Source organism: Lissotriton vulgaris, chromosome 12, assembly GCF_964263255.1.
Source record: "Lissotriton vulgaris chromosome 12, aLisVul1.2, whole genome shotgun sequence".
In the NCBI taxonomy this organism is placed as follows: Eukaryota; Metazoa; Chordata; class Amphibia; order Caudata; family Salamandridae; genus Lissotriton; species Lissotriton vulgaris.
In genome coordinates, this window is record NC_141700.1 from 741957353 (window position 1) to 741976376 (window position 19024).

The 19024-nt window shown below is 44.2% G+C and overlaps 1 protein-coding gene across 1 annotated transcript in view; it reads right to left on the minus strand.

The window, feature by feature from the left end:
• LOC147678523 (vomeronasal type-2 receptor 26-like) overlaps positions 1–19024 on the minus strand; it is a 78744-nt gene that overhangs the window by 31688 nt on the left and 28032 nt on the right. The window contains exon 2 of the mRNA XM_086945668.1: positions 17601–17892. Coding sequence (XP_086801794.1) covers positions 17601–17892 — 292 coding nt within the window. The remainder of the gene's footprint in view (positions 1–17600; positions 17893–19024) is intronic.

Sequence of the window (19024 nt, forward strand, 5' to 3'; positions counted from 1 at the left end):
TGCAGATTGCATGTAGTGGTTAAATATTGGCCATCATTTAGGGCACCATTTTTTCACCTTTGATTATTACATTTTATACTGGTCATTGTGTGTCTATTCCGTCATTATAGCATGAAGGAAAGTGATTTCTTCAGAAACATACCAGAGTAAATAGAATCATGTTGGATAGAACTGCTATAGTTGGGCCCTATAATGCTTTCTAAGGCATCCTCAGATTTCCATCATACAAAACAAAATTAGACATGAGTGCATGTTTTTTAATGTGTAGTTTATCCTAAAAACAGGGGTACATATTCTTCAGTGCTCACCTGCCATGGTTGGAAATCCATGATGTTTCCACAGGACCCGTAGAGAAATGGACCTTTCTGTGGCCTGCATAAAAAGAGATCCCGCAAGGCCCATGCAATGGCATAAACTGCAGTGTAAACGTTATAGCTAACTCTCCAGTCGGGCATTTCATGAGAGACATTGTTAAGTCCATCTCTTTGCTTGAGCCCTGTGCAAGATTTAGATTTGTTATCAAAAGTATTGAAATCCTGCCAAGTGCATCTAACAGCTTCTTCTCCAAACGTTCTCCACAATAAATCTTCCGAAGGCCTTGAGAGGTACTCCTTAAAACCCGGCATCTCTCCGCGATGGATGGCAAACCCAATGGTGCCTTGGAGAATCACTGAGTACTTGTCCATGGAGAGAATGGTTGATGTTGACCAAGCTTCGCTGGCAATCCATATTTTCCCCGTCACGTTTAGCCAGATGAGCTCATCCAGCACTGGGAGCATGTACTCATCGAGAGAAAAGATGGCTATAGCATTGGCAGATGACATTTTGATTAACTGGGCAAGTTGAATTGCATTCTTTTTCAATTGACTGGTAAGAATGTTCTCAGAGAAAGCAATGCACACTCCTGCTTGGATAAGCTGCTCTTTCATGATTTGAATGCCATGCTGTCCATAGTCACTGTCTTCAGCCAAGAGGCCAACCCAGGACCAACCAAAGTACATCACCAACTTAGCCAACCCACGTGATTGAAATTCATCATTCGGGATGGTTCGAAAAAAGGAAGGGAACTGTGACCTGTCACTCAGGACTGGACTTGATGAAAAATAGCTAACCTGGTAAGAAAAAGTAGAACCATTACATGATAGATTTTTGTCACAAATTTGTTCCAGCGATTTATCTTGCTGTGTATGCTTGATGGGCAGTTTTTGATTGAGATTTAAGGGGCTTTGATATGGTCATTTAGAATGACAGTAGATACCCCCTGTGCTTTCTCTAAAGTTAGATATATTTTAAAAAAGTATTATAGAGGGGATTTTATTTTATACTTCATATTTAGGCTGCTAGTGCCACAGGTATTTACCAACAATTGCTGTAATGTTAGATGCTTAGCTGACAAACATCACCTGCTGTTAATAGTAGGATTTTGAAAATGTTCTCCCAGGATCTCAAGCATTAAGCAAAAACACCAAATTTGAAATCCCAACAATCAACAGATGTTCCACATAAATTAAAAATAGCACCATAGAAAAGTACCCTTCAACTTGTGATCATTCTTTTGGCAATGGCGTTCAGTTCTCATTATACCAAAATGTGGGGCATATTACCAAGCAATAGCGATAATTATAGCTATTGCTTGGTTAGCGGGAAAAAAATATCGACGCACAACGAGGATTTTTACCGCTGAGATACCTTGATATTATCAAGGTTTATCTCAAAAGCGGTAAAAATCCTGCAAAATGCATGAATATCGCTGAAAAATCAGCGATATTCATGCATTATCGTGACAATGCTCTTAGCCATGTTATCCACCTTCCATTGGATAACATGGCTAAGAACTGCTTTTAGCAGGCGTTAGCTGTTGGAGATATTCGCGCTTAGCGCGAATATTTCCAAAAGTTGTTAATAGGAGTTAGAGATGTTAGCGACTGTTTTCAGTCGCTAACATCTTGGCACGCCCACTTTGCATGTCATTAGCGATAATTATCACTGACATGCAAAGTGGGCCCCTAAATGCCCGCTATCGCCTACAAGCTGTCGCTAACTGGTGTTAGCGGCAGCTTGGTAATAGGGCGATAAAATTATTGCCGCATTAGCGGGAAAAAGTCCCGCTAATGCGGCGATAATGCCCTTGGTAATATGTCCCTGTGTTCTTAAGTTCCTGATCAAGGTTTCAGTTTATGACATGGAGTGGAGGTAAAACCTATTTATCCAGACTTTTGGTTTGAAAGCTTAAATCAGCAACTGGCTCTAAAAAGCTAAATTAAATCTCTACTATAAAAATCAGGAACAGAGCAATTACTTAAAGAAGAAGCCAAGCTACATATTTTTGGTGTACAGTTCCTCTTCATTCTAAATCTCATGGCAAATATGACTCTAAGTTTTGTTATATATGTATTCGTACAGCACACAACTGACCCATGAGGGTATCCTGGAACTCAAGCAGAATTTTTTATGTTGATCTAGGGTTGGGGCTAGGTGAAGAGCTAGGTTTTCAGTTTCTTGCAGAAATCAAGAACCAGTGTTGTGCCGGAAACAGGTGCAGAAGCATCTTGCTTCTCGAAGTTGCATTTCTTTTCCAGCTCCCAGCGGAAAACAGTGTCTAGAGGTCAAAGACACAACAGCAGGCACCTCTTTGCAGGTCAGAACTCCCACAAAGGAAGTTCAAGGGAGCTGGGGGTGAAGTTTTTGTGTCTCTGAGACTTCAGAGCAGGAGGCAAACTCAATTTCAAGCCCGTGGAGATCTTCTTTCAATCAGGGGACACAGCAAACAGCAAAGTCCTATTCTCCTTTCCTTGGCAGCAAGTAGCCACTGCAGGCCAAGCCCCAGACAGCAAACAGCACAGGGGCAGTATTCCTCTTCAGCTTCTCTGGCTCTTCTCCCTGGCAAAGGTTCCTCTTGATTCCCAGTAGTGATCTAAAAGTCTGGGGACTGGACCCCTCTTTTTATACACAAAAATCATTTGTTCTCTGAAGGCACAGAGTGTCTGTACCCAGCCAAAACCAGTTCTGTCCTCACTGGTGCAGCTTCCTGACAGAAGGTGGAGACATCATTGTGGAAGACAGACCAGGCCCATTCAGGTGAAAGGAAATCTCCTACCCCTACTCAAAATGCATCCCAGGTCTATTCAGCCCAGCACTGACTCATCAGGTTCACTGGAGCCACTGCTCCTCCCCAGCCCGTGTCATCCAAAGCCAGACATGCAATACACAAACCTAGCAGAGGCATACTGGATGGCTAAACAAGAACATACCTACTTTCTAAAAGTGGTATTTTCAAACACAGAATGTAAAAATCACCCTCACTAAAAGATGTATTTTAACCTCCTGAGTTCAGGCATATCAAACGGTATTTTTCTACCTTGTTCCCAGGGGTGGTTATGTTTTTAAGATGTTATAAACATAAACAGGTAATCTTGCAATAGTGAAAAACAAAATTGACAGTAATTCAATATCAAGACATGCCACACACACCAGTGAATGTCATACCTTTCACATACAATACACCCTGCCCACAGGGGTACCTTAGGCTTCCCTTAGGGGTGACTAATATATAAGAAAAGGGAATGTTAGGGTCTGGCAAGTGTGTGCCCTTGCCAAATCGACATGGCAGTCCCAGACTGCACACAGGCTCTTCTATAGCAGGCCAGAGTTACATTTGCAGGCTGCTTATGTGGGTAGCACAATCAGTGCTTCAGCCCACTAGCAGCATTTGATTGACAGGCCCTGGGCACACAGAGTGCACTGTACTAGGGTCTGGTTAGTAAATCAAATATGCCAGTCATGGAATCATCAATCCATAACAACAATTTACAAAGGAAGCACTGAGGCAAAGGCAAAAACACAGGGGAGACTCATGCCAATGGTGACAGGTCTAACGAGTGCCCCCACCAGCTGAAATGTGGGGAGGACTCCCCACCCTCTTGGGAGTTCTCTTCACTAAGGCGAAAAAATCTGGACAGACCATCAGCATTGGCGTGTTCTGTACCAGGGGGTGTTCCACCCTGAAGTCCATCCCCTTTATGGAAATGGACCACCTCAACAATTTTGGGTTCTCACCCCTCATCTGCATCAGTAATCTGAGGGGCCTGTGTTCTGTCTGAACCTGGAAGTAAGTCCCAAACAACACTGGCCTTAGCTTCTTCAGCACCCAGACCACAGCAAATGCCTCATGCTCAATCATGCTCTGCCTCTGTTTCTGTGGAAGTAACCTCTTACTAATGAAGGCTGCAGGTTGATCTAGGCCCTCCTCATTCCGCTGGGAGAGCACCGCTTCCACACCATGCCCTGAAGCATCTGTCCCTACAATGAATTACCTTGAGAAGTTGGGCGCCTGACACACAGGTGACATGCACATGGCCGATTTCAGGGCATCAAACGCCTTCTGACAGGTGTCAGTCCAGTTCACCTTCCTGGCTGCTTCCTAGAAGTCAGCTTTGTCAAGCTGGCAACAATGGTGCTATACCCCTTGACAAATCTCCTTTAATACCTGGTGAGTCCTAAGAAGGCTCTCACCTCTGTGGGGGTCTTGGGGGCTTCCCAAGCCAGAATGCTATCAATCTTGGGCTGTAGGGGCGCCACCAGGCGGCTCCCCTCCTGGTGACCCAAGTACACTACAGAACACTGCCCAATATGGCACTTACTTGCCTTGATCGTGAAGCCTGCCCTCTGCAGAGACTTCAACACTTCCCAGAGGTGGTGCAGATGTTCCTCCCAAGTGGCACTGAACACTGCGATGTCATCCAGGTAGGCAGCACTCAAATCCAGTCTGGCCAATACCTGGTTGACCAACCTCTGAAAGGTGGCAAGGGCATTCTTCAACCAAAAGGGCATCCCCCGGAATTGGTAGTGCCCCTCTGGTGTTGAGAATGCTGACCTCTCCTTTGCCCCATCAGTTAAGGCAATCTGCCCATACTCAGACGTTAAATCAAACTTGCTGAAGTACCGGGCAGCTCCCGACTGATCTATGAGCTCATTAGCTCTGGGGATGGGGCATCAGTCCTGGTGACTGAATTGAACCCTCAGTTGTCCACACAAAACCAGAGTTCTGGCATGGCACCGGGTGCAGCAGCCTTTGGGACCAAGACCACTGGGATGGCCAAGGGCTGTTTGAGGGCTCAAACACCCATATCGCTAATATCTTGGAGACCTCCTCCTAGATGCAAGCCTTGACCCTGTCAGTCACTCTGTAAATGTTCTGCTTCACAGGAGGACTGTCCCCAGTGTCAACACCATGGACACACCACTGAGTGACACCAAGGGTCATGGAGAACAGAGCAGCAAACTGTCCGAACAGTTGGCAGCAGTCACTCTGCTGTTCAGGAGTCAGAGTAGGGGAAAATGTTACACCATCCACTGACCCATTGTGTTCCTTTGCAGACAGGAGGTCAGGAAGAGGCTCAGGCTTCTCCTCCATTTCCGCTTCTGTCACAAGGAGCATGCCCGTTTCGGACCTCTCCAAGTGGGACTTTAGGCGGTTATTATGCAGGACCCGCAAAGAGATCCTTGGAGACAGCAAGTCCACCAAGTAGGTGTCTTTACTCTAGTGCTCCACCACCTCCATGATCCGGTCCACTTATCCTAGAGTACACAAGACTCCACTGGGGCTATGGCCCACACTTTCTGTCCAGGCTGAAACTCAATCAGAGTGGCATTCTGATCATACCAACGTTTCATCTCCTCTTGGCTGGATTAAAGATTTGCCTGAGATAGTTGACTGTTGTCTGAAGCACTTAGTCTGGTTCCTAAAGCCCAGCATGTAGCTATAAACATCCTGAGTAGGTTTACAGGAGCTTTCTCCCAGCCTTCTTTGACCAGACTTAGAAGTCCTCATGCAGGATGCCCGTACAGGAGCTCACAATGACTGAACCCTAAGGATTTCTGTGGTACCTCTCGGTAAGCAAACAAAAGGCAGGGCAAGAGCATGCCCCACTTACACCTCATGCATTCGCCAAGACCCATAGTCATGCCCTTCAGGGTCCGGTTGAATCTCTCAACCAGTCTATTACCTTGGTTATGGTAAGAAGTGGTGGACTAGTAGGTAACTCTGCACTCCTGCGACAGGGAATTCATGCACTTAGATATGAAGTTGGTACCATGGTCGGACACCACCTCTCTGGGGAACCCCACATGGGAAAAAAGCCCAATCAATGTGCAATCCACCACGGGGCCATCACAGTCCGGAGAGCGATGTCTTCCGGGTACAACGTGGCGTGGTTCACCAAGACCAGGATGAACCTGTTGCCCATGGCTGTCTCGGGATCCAGAGGACCCACAATGTCAATACCTACCCTCTCAAAGGTGGTGCTGACCACAGGCAAAGGTTGGAGAGGAGCCTTATACTTGCTCCCACTCCTACCACTTGCCTGGGAAGTCTAGCAAGACCTGCAATGAGTATCAGAACTCTAACACATTTGGGGCTGGTAAATGTGGGTGACAAGCCTTTATAAGGTCTTGTTTTGCCCCAAATGTCCTGTCAAAGGCACATCCTGAGCCAGACCGAGGAGTACCACCAGCACAGAGGCTGACCCAGGCTCAGCAACCTTAGGCTCGCTATACAGGAGACCATTCTCCCAGAAAATCCAATGTGATCCAGACTGATCACATGCTGCCTGTTTTGCAGCCAGCTGTCTCAAACCAAAAAAGAGAAGGGCACTTCTGCTGCTCCTGGCAGAATTCTTCCCTAGAGGGGCCTCCTTCTTGCTGCCAATGGGTCAGCTCAGGCAGGCCCCCCAGTTTGTCCTCTTGTTCCCCTGTAGGCTCCAGGGCACCCCTTCAAGGTTTGCCTCCTCCTGGAACGTGGGAACTTTGGGCTGGTTTCCCATTCCCCCTGCCTCTTCTCTTTCTGGAAGGCACCTGGGCCACCCTTTCAGGCTCCAGGTCCTCTTGGATGCCCTTACTGGCTGCCATCGACCGAGTGGTCACACACGCCCACTCAGGCAGACCCGACATCTCTAAATGAGACTTTCACTCCACCTTCACCCAAGGGGAGCTCACCAGATCATTGCACTTTCCTTGATTGCAGCTGGGTCAATGCTCACTGCACCTCCATTGCTGCTGGGTCAATACTCACTGCACCTCCTCCACAGTCAAGTCACCTTCAAGCTCTAGTGACACTTTATGACCTAGCTGTGGATGGGGTAGTCCATGCATATCCTTCTCAGTTGATTGTGTCTGACTTCTATAGAAATCCCTCAAGTATGCTGCCATCATCTCTGCAATAGCCTAAAAGTCTACCGCTAGACCTCCATTGGGCTCTTGAATCTCTCGTACATGATGTGCTCCTTGGACTCTCCTGCTGAGCCATGCCAACAGTTTCTCTGCCTTATCCCCTGCTTCGTAGAGGGTTTTTTGCTTTTGCTATGTAGTCCAATTTGACCACATCCATTAACAAGGAGCGGCACTCCTCCAATTTGCTAAGAAGGCTTGCCAGTCGAATATTATTGGCGTGGGAGTGGCTTTCTGCATCCCTCAACTGCTCCTGTAGCCAGGCCATCTCCTGCTCCATCCGCTGTAGCAGAGCAGACTACTCGGTTACTATCAACTGTGTCAGAGCTAGCTTGGATCCCATCTTTGCCATGTGGTCAACCAACTTCCAACTTCCTGTGCTCAGCCCAGAGAAGAGCCACATCCTGGGTCACTGTGTCTATTTTAAGTTTAAGGTCTCTCTTTGTGTCTTGGATCATTGCTGAAATAGTAGCCATGTAGGACACCAGGTTGCGGTCTGGGGAGCCCATCTGTGGTGCTATTTCATTCCCCATATAGTGTGACATGTCCAGCGGGGCCTTGAGCCCTTTAGTCCTCACCATGGTCTTCCTGTCAGTCAGGGTCCTGTTGTATGTTTCGGCACCTCCCCGGCTCCGTTGCCTGGTATCCAAGTTTGGTTCAACCACCACCAGGCTGCTCCTTTTAGAGTGCCTGGTGTCCCCAGGTTCGCACAGTCACCCCAAGTCCCGTCTTCACAGGCAGAACCCCAGGCATGAGCACCCCCACTTGCTGGTCCCCTTAGCTAAGGTCTCACAACAATGTATCAGTCCAGTGACACCACTGTGAGTTTTCTCTCCTACTCAAGCACCACTGCAGAGCTTTATCCTCTCTGGTTCTTCCATGCACTAAATTTTACCAACCCCAGTCAGGGTACAGGCAACTGTTGCCACCACATGTAGGAATCCCATTCCTCTCTCTTCCTCATCCAGCAGTCGATGCACTGTAGGATGGAGTGGGGGTCGTCTCCGATAGGCACCACAGCTGTATTGAAGGATGTCAGTTAGAGAGCTTGATCCACTAGTATCTCATCCAGTGGAAGAGAGGGTGGGCAAAAGTAGACTAACCCCCTCACCTTCCCCATGTCACTGCATGGTGCCCCGGGTATGAGTACTCCCACCTGGACCTCGTCCCCACGTAGGTTCTTCAATGTTGATCCTGGCTGTCAATGTTGGTCAATTCTACCTGGTGTTAGGCACTGCAATTTGGGGGGACACTTGCCCACCTCCGAACTGATCTCCTCAATCAGAACCAGGCACCGGGCCACTCTGCCTCCTATCGCTAGGATACTATGCCTGGGATCCATCCAATATGTGTCTTCTATGCAGTCTACAGCCACCCCTACATACTCCAAAAGTGGGGGTTCTCTGAATCTTCAGCCTCATGAGTAGGCCAGATGTTTTACTTGTTGTCGTGAGCCTCCTCTTGCTGGTCACGCATCACCTCTTCATACGCGGAACTCTCAAATCAAATGATCCCCTGGGACTCACAGCTTAGTGGTGTATGCAGGCTGCAGCTCGTGACATGACACGGGTCCTCCTTCCACGAGAGGGCATTACTGCCTGTCTTTGTTTTCGGACCTCTCTGCTCCTGTCAAACAGGCGGCTCTTCACACCCCTCCTAAGTTCTGCTCTTTGCGGGTGAGTGGGCTGCGCTGTTTCTGTGTTTCAAAGTAGCAAGAAATTACCTCAGGGACGGTCATGTACTTCCATGGCAGCCTCTTTAAGTTAAAGTGTATGGCCGTACTGCCATCTTGTGCATGCACGTTCTTCTCTGATGATTGGCTCTGTGGTCGCTTTCTGGCCCAGGGCAATATTGGGGCTCCAGTCTGCCCGGCCCCCGTCTTTGCTTCAGGCCCACAACCAACCTTTTCCCGGTCAGGGGGTCTTAGGATCACCTTCTTCACAGGGTACGGGCAACAGCGCTGAGCTAACTCATGGCCAACTCCATGCAAGCCTTGGCCATGCCCCATGAATGATCATTTTTAACTGCAACTTAGAAAGAGCAGCTTTACAGTTCGATCCCTCCTACAAGTAGGATGTGTTTTTGGCAAAATAAAATGTGGCTTTCCTAATACAACACTTTAGGTTATCAGAGAAATAAGAATAGTCTACTATTTTACTTAATGTATGCAAAAAACAAATCTGTTTCTAAAACAAGGGCCCAAAAATATGTAATATAAAAAAATGCATTACCAGTACCATGTGTAATATGTAGCATTGGGCAACATTTTAATTACATTGTTGTAATTTTAATAATTTGGGGATTTTTACGTTACACATGATCCACAAAATGCCACATTGTGTAATTACAAGTTTTGACCTCTCATTTAAATATCAGGAAGTCACGCCTTTGTAGGGCTTGAAACCACAAGGCAGGTTGCATGATATTTTAAAGTGGGACATACAGAAAATTAATGTTACCAGGTCCCCACAGTCCCCACAGTGATAAGACCCCCAAAGCTATTTTCAATGTGGGAGACCTAGCTGTCCTAGATAGAAGGCAAACTAAAATGGTATTACTGCTATTTCTGGAATGGGATCAGCTTAAACATAAAGAAATACTATTTTCAATGTTATTAAAAAATCTAATTCAATGATGAAGTCAGGTTTCGAACAAAAATTAAAGGAAAGTCAATTTTATAAAAATACCACTTCCTTGCCTAAGGCTTCAGGAGTCTAATTATTATAAGCCTCTGTTAGGAGGTCAGCTGGTTATTGGCCTGAAAGAGGTGTGAGCTTCATTCTAGGAGCTACACAATATGTCAGTGTGATTGACTGGTAAACCTGAATGGGCAGAGGATGACTCCTCTGAGCTCAGCAAAATATTAAGGTTAAAATCTGTGGGCATTCCGTCAGCTCAACCGTGTCAAACTGTGCCTGCCATATCTGTCTAAGGCCATGTAAAACACCTTTGCTCTTAAAAGCAATCAAATAGGAGCCAGTAACAATTATTGTGTATTTCCTATCTGGTCACTGCTGTGTTTCAGTAGATGTCTGTCTCTTGATTTGTTGTGGGCCTAGGGGCCGCTTCAAACGTTATTTTAGTGTAGGAAGTGGGAGGACAAGTATGATTTCCATATGACAAATATATACACATCCCCAGCCCTTAGAGCCTAAGATTTTTTTGTGGCTGAAAACGTTGGTAATCTTAGTCATTCTGGGCCTGGTTGTGGTGGTGCACAGAGGAACTACTAAAAAAAAGGCTAAGTCATAGCTAAAGAACATTTGCTTCAGTTGTCAGAGGAAGACTAGGAATGTTTTAGGGTGTTCCCCACTGAGTGGATGGTGAAAACTACAAAGTTAGACCCACACCAAGGCATCAGAATGTTTTCTGTGCCTGCAGAAAATCAAAAGAGAACTGGATCTGCTATCTGTAACATGATAGGTACTCTAAAGGATTGGACCTGCTTCTTCTTGTACCCATGACAAAGGAGTGTTACCCAAGAGTCAGCTGGCTGGGCATCTGAGTGGATACAGGGACACAACAAATTGTAAGAGGCCTCTTCCTGGAAATACCAATCTGACCAGTAGTAACTGGACCTAGACTAGACTTTGCTATTGGCCTCGGCCTAACACTATGGGAGCCGTCTCCTCAGGTTCTGAAATCCAAAGTTTAGAATATTTTGAAAAGCTTTCCTGCAGAGACTCAGCAGGGCCTGCCAGAAAAAAAGATATGGGACAGTCATTTCCTCTATGCCGAATTGGAATGCAGATTTGTCATGCCTACGGTCCCCAAGACCTCAGGAAAATCAACCTAGACCCTTTGAGCAAGAAATCCTAAAAGATCCAGAACTCCAATTGGGCCGATGTTCTTCAAGTACCAGGCCTTTTTGTTTTCATGGCGGTGGATACAATTTTACAGGTGACCCACTCAGGGGGAGAATATTTTTTCTCACAAAATGACAGAGTCCCTTTCTGCAATGGTAATTAGGTGACATTTCAATGTTTTTCTTCAAAAGAGTGGCAAGGTCTCTTTCAGATGCGGACTTTAAAATGTTTTTTACCAGGACCAATCAGCGTCTTGTATTTTACCTGGGATCATACTTGTTCAGCCTTAAATCGTGTCTAGCTTCTGGTGTACTGCTCCCATAGACTATCATTGGTTCTTTGTGCTCTGCTATTTGCTACTAATTTTATTTCAATCTTTAACCTTCAATCTTTAAAAATTAATTAAAAATTGATAGCTTCCATTTTAGATGTTGGTCTTATTTCAATCATAAAATCTTTCTCTTCATTTTAAAAGCAATTGTGGAGTTTTATTGTGTTTTGCATGTCTTTTTCTCCTGAATGTGCTCAACTTAAATGCTTTACACATTGCCTTTTTTTAAGCCTGACTGCTTAGTGGCATGTTACACACGATTGACTACAGGTTCATATTATTTCATTTGTGTGACTTCTAGCAGGTGGTGGGCTTATTCTTTCAGTCTAACACTTGCCCACCCCAAATAATAAATCACCATACCACATGTCTCTGGAGTGGTATATTCAGCAAATGTCACAGGGCAGCACTTTCCTAACTTTAAACATCAACATATCATTATTATGCCAAAAAAGACAGCTTGATAGATAAGTTTTTTTTAAACAATTAATTAAAATCATTCCAAAGAAAACCCAAGCAATTGGTTAAGTCATTACAACCGGAATCCAGGTTCCTCTCCAAGTTCAATGTAGGTTTGAGGGCTGACAGATAAGTGCTAAAGGACCACACTACAAATAGTGATTACGAACGACAAATAAAAGTGAAGCCTCTCTGTGTCCAAAGACTGCAAAATGTTGGCTTTTTCTCTGGAGTACCCATGTTAAGCCAGGATAAAGTGCAATTTGTATAAAATGTTTCCAGTAACTATCAATGTTAAATTTGCCTCTAATTAAAGTGCTATATATTTAAAGTGGAACATTTTTAGATTTAAAAGGGGTGCCTTGAAATAATATTATCTAGCCTCCCCAGGCCAAGCATGCTATGTTTACCTCTATCATGAGGTCCACTGCTGAGGCCGGGATAAAGTGCTAAGTGTCCAAAGTGCATTATTTTTTGCAGCAAATGATAAGCAAATGATAAGAAATTAGAGGCCTATATTGGAGATCGGTATTTGTAGCCTGAAGGGCTGTAGATGATTTGCTTACATCTAGATTAAGCCCCACACTTGAGGCCTGCGAGAAGTGTAAAGATTTAATAGTAAGCAGAATAAAAACGACTTGGACCCCATAGGATAAAAGCCAAATTGATTACAAAACAAGTGAAATTGTCTAGCCTTGTGACCATAAAGACCATAGGTGCCATACCATGCACTACTGGACTGTACCCCAGTACCTATAGTGCTGGGTTTTGTCTAATATTCAGTCAATTGCGAGGCCCAAATGAGGTGCAAAGTTTTCAACAACATGTTAGCTTAAAGAGATTCTGGTTCAAAATCTGCCGCATTGGTTGAGGATGCGAGGGCACTGATGATTCGCCTCTCAAACAGGCTTGCACAGCATCTTGAAAGGTTCTGGTGTTAAGGCTAGGCCATATAGGCCGCAGCCAAAACCTTAATAGTCGGATCAGCTTTTTGCAGATGCAGAGAGTTTGGGTCAGAGATCCCCCTTCTTTTGTGCAGAAGTGGCATTGTCTGTGGTGATAACTGGAATTGTTTTTTCATATCTTGTAATGAGAGATAACCCGGCAGCACACCTGGCTCGCACAGTGTAACTGCCCAGGCGCTGTGTGCTAGTTTCTACAGACCCTCGCACCCTGGTCTCTCGATGTTCATTTTGCTTGCCTCGTCAGCAACTCTGATACCAGGGGCCCGGGGAGTTCACTTAACCAAATCTCTCTGGCCTCCAAGGCTTCCAATCAGTTATTTGGTTAGCTCTGCCAGCTAGTCAGGAGATTGCTTAACTCTTCCCAAATCCCACGTTTGAGGGTGCTTCAATAACAATACAACATTTCATAAAAAATCTCTCCAAATTGGCAATTGTATTGGCATTGTAACATAATGTGCTTTTAAGCTTCCACTGCACTCCTGTTGCAAAATATACAAACTCTTTAAGATCTATAGATACCAGACCACGTGCCCACCTGTCATTCTTGCAAGACCCATAAGTGATCTCATAAAGCCTACCAGGGCTTGATTTAATTAATGCATTACCGGTAAAGTAATTCCTACAAGAGGTCTTCTTAGTTTGTTTGCTCACTGAGATTGAATAATTTATGTTTGGTCCCGCCTTTTCACTAAAGAGCAATATTTGTCAAGAAAGAGAAGAATAAATCACAACCTCCATCATTTAACAGTTTCATATAATATTATCTGTATAGAAAACTGTCTCAAATTTTTCTGTAATAGGCAACTTGTCACTCTCCCAGTCACCTATTATAAGGAAATGATGTAGAAGCTCAACTGTAAAAACCTATTTGAGTTGAGTTTTGGTATCACAATGCCTGCTGTCAGAGTCCGAAGCCAGGGGTAGAGGCAGATCGAACCATGGAGCATAATTAACGCAGCAGTTTAAAGAACAAAAGCAAAACATGTTTTCTGTCTTCTGCTCTGTTTTTCTAGCTTCATGGTGGCAAGCAGAAAGGAGATATTTATGCAACATGTTTATTTTTGCACTCCGTAGAGTTTGAAAAGTTAGAATCTTCCTCCATGTCTCTGCACATTCCAGTTACTGCACTTTTTTAAAACAATGATAGAAATTGGGTTGTTGGCTGAGCAGTCAGGCTTAACTTAGAGACAAGTTGTAAAGCATTTTTGCAACACTTCAAACATTAAACAGTGAAAAGACAACACAAAAAGATTGCACACCAGGTTCGAAAAAGAGAGCCTAACTTAATAAATAAATCAGGATCAAAATGACTAAAATATAATAAGTAGAACTTGAGTTGTGAAGTTTTAAAGAATAAACTGTAAAATAGCACTTAGAGGCAATAAGCGCTTATTTGGGATATCTGGTTGCACCGGACTGGAACAAAGTCAAAAGTTCAGACCGACCATGATGGAGCGTGGGCCAGCTACAGTGACCTAGTTAGGCCAGCTGAACTAAAGTACCTTAATCCGGAGTTATGAACATTGTGTGGGTTCGGGTCGGAGATCCGTTGCGAAGCAGAGGCGATGCTCCAGTTCTGAGATAGAGCGAGGCGCGGTGCGGGTTCCTAATGCATCAACATCAAGGCTCCTGTTGATGGGGCTTGCAATGCCTTGACCAGTGTTGAGGATGCGTTGTGAAGTAGAGGCGATGTGTCAGCTCCAATGTGCAGGGAATCTGCGATGTGGAGTTTTATCATGGTCATCGAGGCTGTGGTCGATGGAGATGTGAGCACCTGGCGCTGGTAAGAGCTTTGCGCAGTGGTGGTTCCAAAGGGGATGTGCAAAGTCCAATCCATGCAACAGCATGTGCCAGTTCTGATCTGTGTAGCATCAGTGATGCATCACTTTGGCAGAGGATGTGTCAATTCCACTAGCGCAAACAACTTATGCCCACTACCAAGGCTCCAGCACTGGTGTGGCACCACTTGGCATGGCAGACTCACAGGTGGCAGAGTCTAGGTGCAGAAGCAGGGTGGCTGGAAGTCTTTTATGTCCCTGAGACTTCAGATCAGGAGGCCAACCGGCTAGTCTTTGGAGTCACTCTGGGTTCAAGTAATGCAGATCCAGTCCTTGTCATCCAGGCAGGGGAACAGCAGACAACAGGGCAACACAGCACAGCAGAAGTTCAGCAAAGCAGCTGTCCAACAGAGTGGAAGTCCTTCAGCAGCACAACAGTTCTTCTTCCTACAGAGTAGTCACAGGTTCAGAGGTGTACTGAAGTGGTGGTGTTTGAGGTCCAGTACTTATACCCATTTGTGCCAGAGAGGCCCCCCATCCTGCCCTGACTCCAGACTCACTACATGGGGTATGTAGCCCTTTGTGAGGGGACAAGACACAGTCTATTCAGGTATAAGTGAGGCTGGGCCCAGCTCCTCCCTCCCATTCTGCCAGGGTGGCGCATCATGTCATACCTAATGTCCCATTGTGTGTGACTGTATTGGGGGAATAAACAAATACCAACTGTCACCCACCCCAGACATATGATCAGAGACAGGCAGCAGGTACAAAATGGCTATAGTAAGAAAATGCTAACTTTCTAAAAATTGCATTTTCACAATTGCACGTTAAATTCTGACTTTACCATAATCTTGGATATTAAAGTTCGACCAAACTTGAAAAGTCTGTCTCTTCATGATTAGGAATTACACTTATACAATAGAATAAAGTAATCATTAGGGATATAAGCCTTACAGTAGTAACAAATTAATTTGAGAGTTTGTCACAACCAGGACATGTAAAACCTAGAAGTATTTGTCCTGTCTTTGAAATACATTGCGCCCTGCATATGGGTTGTCCATGACCTACCTTACGGGTGGCTTATATGTATAAAAAGGGTAAGTTTGGACCTGACAAGAGGTTTATCTTGCCCAGTCGAAATGGCAGTGTAAACTGCACACACTGGCTCTGCAATGGCAGACCTGATCCATGGTTAGACAGTTACTTAATTTGCTGACACAATAAGTGTTGCAGGCCCACTAGCAGCATTTTATTTACAGGCTGTGGGCAGAAGTAGTGCACTTCAATAGGGACTTATAAGAAAATTAAGTATGCCAATTGAGGATGAACCAATATTGCAAACACAATAAGATAATGTACGGAGTGCTGAAACTTTTCAGACATTCACCCCCAGTCACAGATTTAGGTTGAATCCATCATCGTTCATCTGCTCACTAAGCTACCCCAGTTTGGACCCAGCCATAGGCAAATCAGCCTTGACCCTACTTCTAATGTGAACAGTCCAGCCCAAACTGATAAGCCATGTCCTCCCTTGACCAGCAACAAGCATCCTGGGACCGGTTTCAGAGTATCACCCCTCCTCAGCCAGGCTAGCTTGATACCAGTGGTAAAGTGTGCAAGTGACCCACGTATGAAAAACATATAAATCACCGGAGTCTCCCAGTCATCAATGCAATAATTGTTGAAGATAATCATTCAGTGGCATAATAGAAAACTGAAAGGACTACCATATCTTTCATATCTTTCATTATTTCAAGGGGATAACAGGGTGTATGGCAACATTATCTGGCAGTTAATTAATGAAAGGAATTTATTCTGTTGTGAATTATGCAGTTATTTTTATTGTAGCATCCCAGTTTAGTTAGTGATTTACTAAGATGTGTCTAACCCAGTAACATTTGAAGCTTTACTCTTTTGAAAAAACAAAAGTTACTTATTATCTGGTTTGCTAAAATAGATGACTGGAGTCTCATGTAGGGTCATCAAAGACGAACTGCATGTATCATTGTTGGGAAGAATAACCAATATATGTTGTAACTGAGGCAAACAGAGATCTCCTCAGGCCATATCTTCAGAATAGTTAATTTAAATGACTTTCTGGGAACCACATTTCAGCGGGTACAAGAGGCCTGCTAATAAATCACATTTTGTAGCAGTTTATTTCAGCGCCAGACCTGGCTACAGTATAAAATGTATGTGAGTGCAAAAGGAAATACATAAATACCATGCTGAAACATAATGGGGGATATTTACAAGGAAAATGGCAAGGCACTGCAAGCAAGTTTGCAGTGCGCCACTGCATCATTTAAAAAAAGTTGGGATGCACCGTATTAAGAAACAGTCGACCACCAAAACAGACACCATTGCACCATAGTGCAAGGGTGCCTGTGTTGCAGGGACTTATTGTTTATGCACAGGAAGAGAAACCTTGCTGCACATAAAACATCTTTAAAGGTGTTTTGCTCTTTCTATATGTGCTGCAGAATGAATAGAAAGAGCAGAAACTAGGAGAAATAAAAGAATATCCCCTCAATGCTCTTGCATGGAGTTAGTTTTTGGTGCTACCTCAGATTTACTCATCCTTGTAAATCTGGGACAGCGTCAAAAAGCAATGAGTCTTGTTTTGAAATGCCCATAGAAACATCCATTGCAAGCGCCTTTCATGCTGATATCTGCAAGAAAGTGTACCATATTTACTAAGCAGAGGAAAGCCACGCAAAGAGGCTTAACGCCAATTTGTAAATATGGTGCAGGGCATTGTGCCACCGGAACTTCTGTAAAAGAGACTTTGCATTGGCGCAATTCCCCAATATTTCTTTTTTCACTTTGAAAGGGCCTTTGGCAAATTAAATGTGTTCACAACTAGTGATCAAAAACTTTACATTTAATGTCTTATCTCTTCATTAAAAAAAAGATTATCTCTTTATAGTTTGCTCTGCTGGCAGGAAGAGCTGTAACAAAACATTTTGAACGCTTACATGTCAATCTTCAAATATCCACAAGCTGAATTTTGTCTCCCATGTAAGGAATCACCAACCTGTGGGTATCTGTACAGGCCCAACAATCTTGCCAGAACAATGGAGAGTGTTGAGCTGGCTTCCCCCACAATTCCAGACAACAGTGGCTTCCTCTGACACCGGTAGTTCACTACTAACTCGTCTTTTCCTGAAAGGATCCACAGAGCTCCTTCCAGTGAGCGTCGCAACATTACGCATGAGTCATAGATGTGGAAACCCAAGGTGATGTTGGGCAAAAAGTTGGCATTCATGTTGATCTCATCAATGGCAAATACCATGGCTTGGAGCCATTGCAAATGCTGATAGACAAACCTAAGACAAGCAGTAGAAAATACATGAGTGTACAGAAACAGAGCTTATTAATAGATTTTAGAAAGCTTTTAAAAAGATCTTTTTCACTTATTTGTTTGATCTTCAATGGATTTAATGTAATGGATTTCCTTCAGACCAAAAGATCCTTCTTGACATATAGCATAAATAATATATTACAGCATACGGATGGATGATTACCAGGTTGAGCCGATCATTTTTGTTATTTGTTTTTCTGAGAACCATTGTATTCCAATTCCTGCCTGCATATATCTCTGCTTATAGAGCTGACTTGCAGCTGTAATGCAACTGGTGCATTATACTCACAAATAAAAATTAAGATTTCATTGGGTTTCCAAAAGCAGTTCACAGAATTTGTAACAAACCTTCAAAAGACTTTAGGGGACCCTTAATTGGATTCCTTATTGGCTGCACTGGGAATGATTAAGAATAATATGGTTATCCTAAGGTTATGTTATGTCATCCTAAGCTAGGGCTACCACTTCGTTCCAGGTCATCCCAAACACTGTCTCTAGACCTGAACTTTCTACCCAAAGTAAAATAAGACTACAATACACACAATATACTTGCCTGTACCACATAAAAACAGTACTGGAAACAGTGTCTACAATTACCCTGAAGGAGTTGGTCACTATATCTCATGGTTCTTTGACCGATAAAAAAAAATGCAATACAAAACGCATATTCCCACCATAGTGTCTTTCTTGTTTGTTCCAGGGGAGAGTCATGGGGGTTGTGGCGCTTCAACTTTCATCCAAACTGATGAGTGTACTTCCTTGCCATTCAATGTGGAGTCGTTTTACACATTGCTTTATGTATTCCTGCCAAAGAATCAAAGATATCCTGAATGTTTCCCTGCACATAACGGAGTGGTGTATTATCACTATGATTGTACACTGAGCTCTCTTCTCAGTGCTCATTGTTTGCCACACTATGACTGTGGGAAATCTGCTCTCTCTGCATGGTCACTCCAGATGTCTCTGCCTTTTCTGGGCCCTGGTTTTGCTGGTTTGTGAACTTTGTACCCCTGCTAAAAAGAAGTAAAGTGCCTGTGCTCTCCTATTAAACATGGTTAATCCGGCTTATTCCTAATGGAGAAACACAATGTATGGAC